Source organism: Cynara cardunculus, assembly GCF_001531365.2.
Source record: "Cynara cardunculus var. scolymus isolate 2C chromosome LG 5, CcrdV1, whole genome shotgun sequence".
Classification (NCBI taxonomy): Eukaryota; Viridiplantae; Streptophyta; class Magnoliopsida; order Asterales; family Asteraceae; genus Cynara; species Cynara cardunculus.
Window position 1 is genome coordinate 10,989,354 of NC_037532.1, and position 2,616 is coordinate 10,991,969.

At 35.2% G+C, this 2,616-nt stretch overlaps 1 protein-coding gene across 2 annotated transcripts; it reads left to right on the forward strand.

Moving 5' to 3' along the window:
- The first annotated feature begins 571 nt into the window (after positions 1-571).
- On the forward strand, positions 572-1,616 carry LOC112511982 (probable pre-mRNA-splicing factor ATP-dependent RNA helicase DEAH4). 2 transcript variants are annotated; one of them, XM_025117746.1, is made up of 3 exons: positions 572-800; positions 904-1,020; positions 1,465-1,616. In XM_025117746.1, the coding sequence occupies exons 1-3, from the start codon at positions 789-791 to the stop codon at positions 1,558-1,560; spliced, it is 225 nt and encodes a 74-aa protein (XP_024973514.1). In that variant the 5' UTR covers positions 572-788; the 3' UTR covers positions 1,561-1,616. The 2 variants fall into 2 exon arrangements, 1 of the variants encoding a protein (XP_024973514.1); XR_003069180.1 differs by lacking the exon at positions 1,465-1,616 and having other exon boundaries at positions 894-1,326.
- Positions 1,617-2,616: the final 1,000 nt, after the last annotated feature.

Below are 2,616 nucleotides of genomic sequence, written 5' to 3' on the forward strand. Positions count from 1 at the left end.
AAAATTGCTTCTTTTTATAGCCAAGATTGCTACTTTTTTGGTACAAAAAGATACGGTTGTGAGAATGTAACATTGCCTCCCTCTACTTCTTGAGCAGCCTAAGAATGCCTACATGCTTTTTCAAGTGTCCATTGTGACTTTCCTTCTATGACAAATTGCATCTGTCTAGTTTTATCCATTATAGTTTCTTCAATCTCCCCTCTTCCATCAAAGTTGATGGTGTGTGTGGATTAGATAGATAAGTATGTGAAACAACTTCCAATAAAGCTATCTTCCCAATCCTTTGTAAACAAGTACGTTTAATTGATATTTTGATGGAATATGACTGGTAAGGAGATATATCTATGCATTTTCTCAAACAAAGTAGAATCCTAATATCTGCTTCTAGCATGCTTCACTTGATTATAGGCCATAGTTATTGCTAAAGTACTGTCATTTTACAAAAGTGCACTCTGCATGAGTTTGGACAGGTATGACTCAATTTATTGAAGTTTTAATTTTGAAGTATGTAGCCACTAGATTTTGGACAGTGTATTTTTGGTAAGTGCACAACTTTTTTCTCCTCCCTTCATAAAACATCGTGGTTGTTTGATTTGTTCTGTACTTGCACTTTGCATTTCATATTTACTGGTTAATGTTCTAACCTGCATCAAAAATTTACCATTGCTATTCCCCTTTTTATCATCTAGTATGCTATACCAAATAACTAATTGCTACTTCTTGGCTTTTATGATAACTCTGTTATAGACATACACGTCAATGAGCCAGAAGGGGACATTTTGATATTTATGACTGGACAGGTAATTAAAATTTCATGCCTTACAAWTTTTACTTCTTTTGTGATAATTTATTCTCCATATTGTACTATGTTATCTTTCTTGGAAAATGACAAGGTCCTCTTAGGATGATATAGAGAAGTTGGTTTCGAAATTGGAGGAAAAAATTCGAAACCTTGAGGCAGGATCTTGTATGGATGCCATAGTCCTTCCGCTTCATGGTTCTTTGCCACCTGAAATGCAGGCAAGTTGTTCATCTTAATGTCTATGTAGTTAACTTACAGTAGTATTTCTCTGTTATCTTGCAGTCTCAATGCTATCCGGATGTCATACATACAACTACTTGTTGCATCCTCATTATGTTTCACATAACTTATTAAATGACATATATTGTCATTCTTCAACTGCTTTTTTGGGTGCCTGAGTTACTCAGAATGCACCCCTTGTTTCCGGAGGTCAATTTGCTGACAGGCTATAAGCATTTGTCTTTTAATGGTTTTGAACATCTAGGTTTTTATTCTTTTTTTGTTTCACTTTACTTTTTTCCTGGTGTCGGATACTCATTCTTATGTTCGTGTATCTTTCTCATTTAATCCATCTATCTCGACCCAAATGTTACATTTATTTTTATTCTCCTATATCTTTCTCATATAACCAATGATGGCTCACTGCCCGTATGATTATGCAGGTGCGAGTGTTTAGTCCTCCTCCTCCAAACTGTAGGCGTTTTATTGTGGCTACAAACATTGGTGAAACGTCTTTGACTGTTGATGGTGTTGTGTAAGAGATTCTATTTTTGCCAGAAAGTTTGCTATTTTGTCAACTTTGATGTCACTAATTAGTTACCTTGTAGGCTAATCTTTACGTATGTAGCGTAGTAGCAGTATGTGCAGGGGCGGAACACACACTTTCCAAGCGCAGGGGCCGAATCTAATATTATATATTTTCAAAAATGCCAAAAATACACTGGGACGATGTGTTAGTAAGGTTTGGGGTTATCCAATCAGACACACTTATCTTTTACTCATGGGTTGAAGATGGAATAAGGAAAAGGGAATAACAGGGGATCAAATGCAGAGAAAGGATAGAAAACGACCCAAGTAAGACAAGCACCTGTCAAAAAACGGGATAGTTGTCCGAGCACGTGAGAAAAGAAAAGGGAAAATACACTAAAGACCCTTCAGACTATGATACACTAAGGATCCCTTGTTCCTCCTTAGCCATCAGTTCTTAAGTCATCCCCTATAGCCCCACTACAACCCATCAAAGACCTGGATGATCTTCTAGAAAACTTGACATCATTTAGGCCTTGTATTTTGTTAGTCTTCCTTGTATTACTCCTTTTCTAGTTCATACTCATCATCCTCCTTCAATTATCACCTAAATGCTAAATCACCTAAATGCTAAATCAGTAAACTGTAAATCAGTCAATTTAGCCCTAATAATCACCTAATTGCAAATACCCTCCATTTCTAGTTCATACTCATCATCCTCTTTGAAGTAAGCTCTTTGTTGGTAAATAAAATCTTGTGGCAATACAAATTCTTTAGAACTTCTCTTTGATGAGTATCTCATCTTCTGCAGAACAATGACCATTAAGAATCTTTTGSTAGTTGAGTATACAATAGATTTCTAATTTCTAAGAATTTACTTTATATCCAATTATTCATGAGTTGTATTCTTCATTTTAAATAAATTATTTAGCATTCTATATGTTACATTAGTATCTGCAAGTAAACATGATGCTAGACACCAAAAACGACAGTAATGTTATTGTGTGTTAGATATCGAAATGGAGCAACAGTTAAGTGGTATAAGTTAATTTCAACAAAATGAAACT

What these genes read in the sequence shown, in the direction of transcription:
- LOC112511982 (XM_025117746.1), top strand. An exon ending in CTTTGCCACCTGAAATGCAG is followed by an intron (nt 1,021 to 1,464) that starts GCAAGTTGTTCA and finishes ATGATTATGCAG; the next exon opens with GTGCGAGTGTTTAGTCCTCC.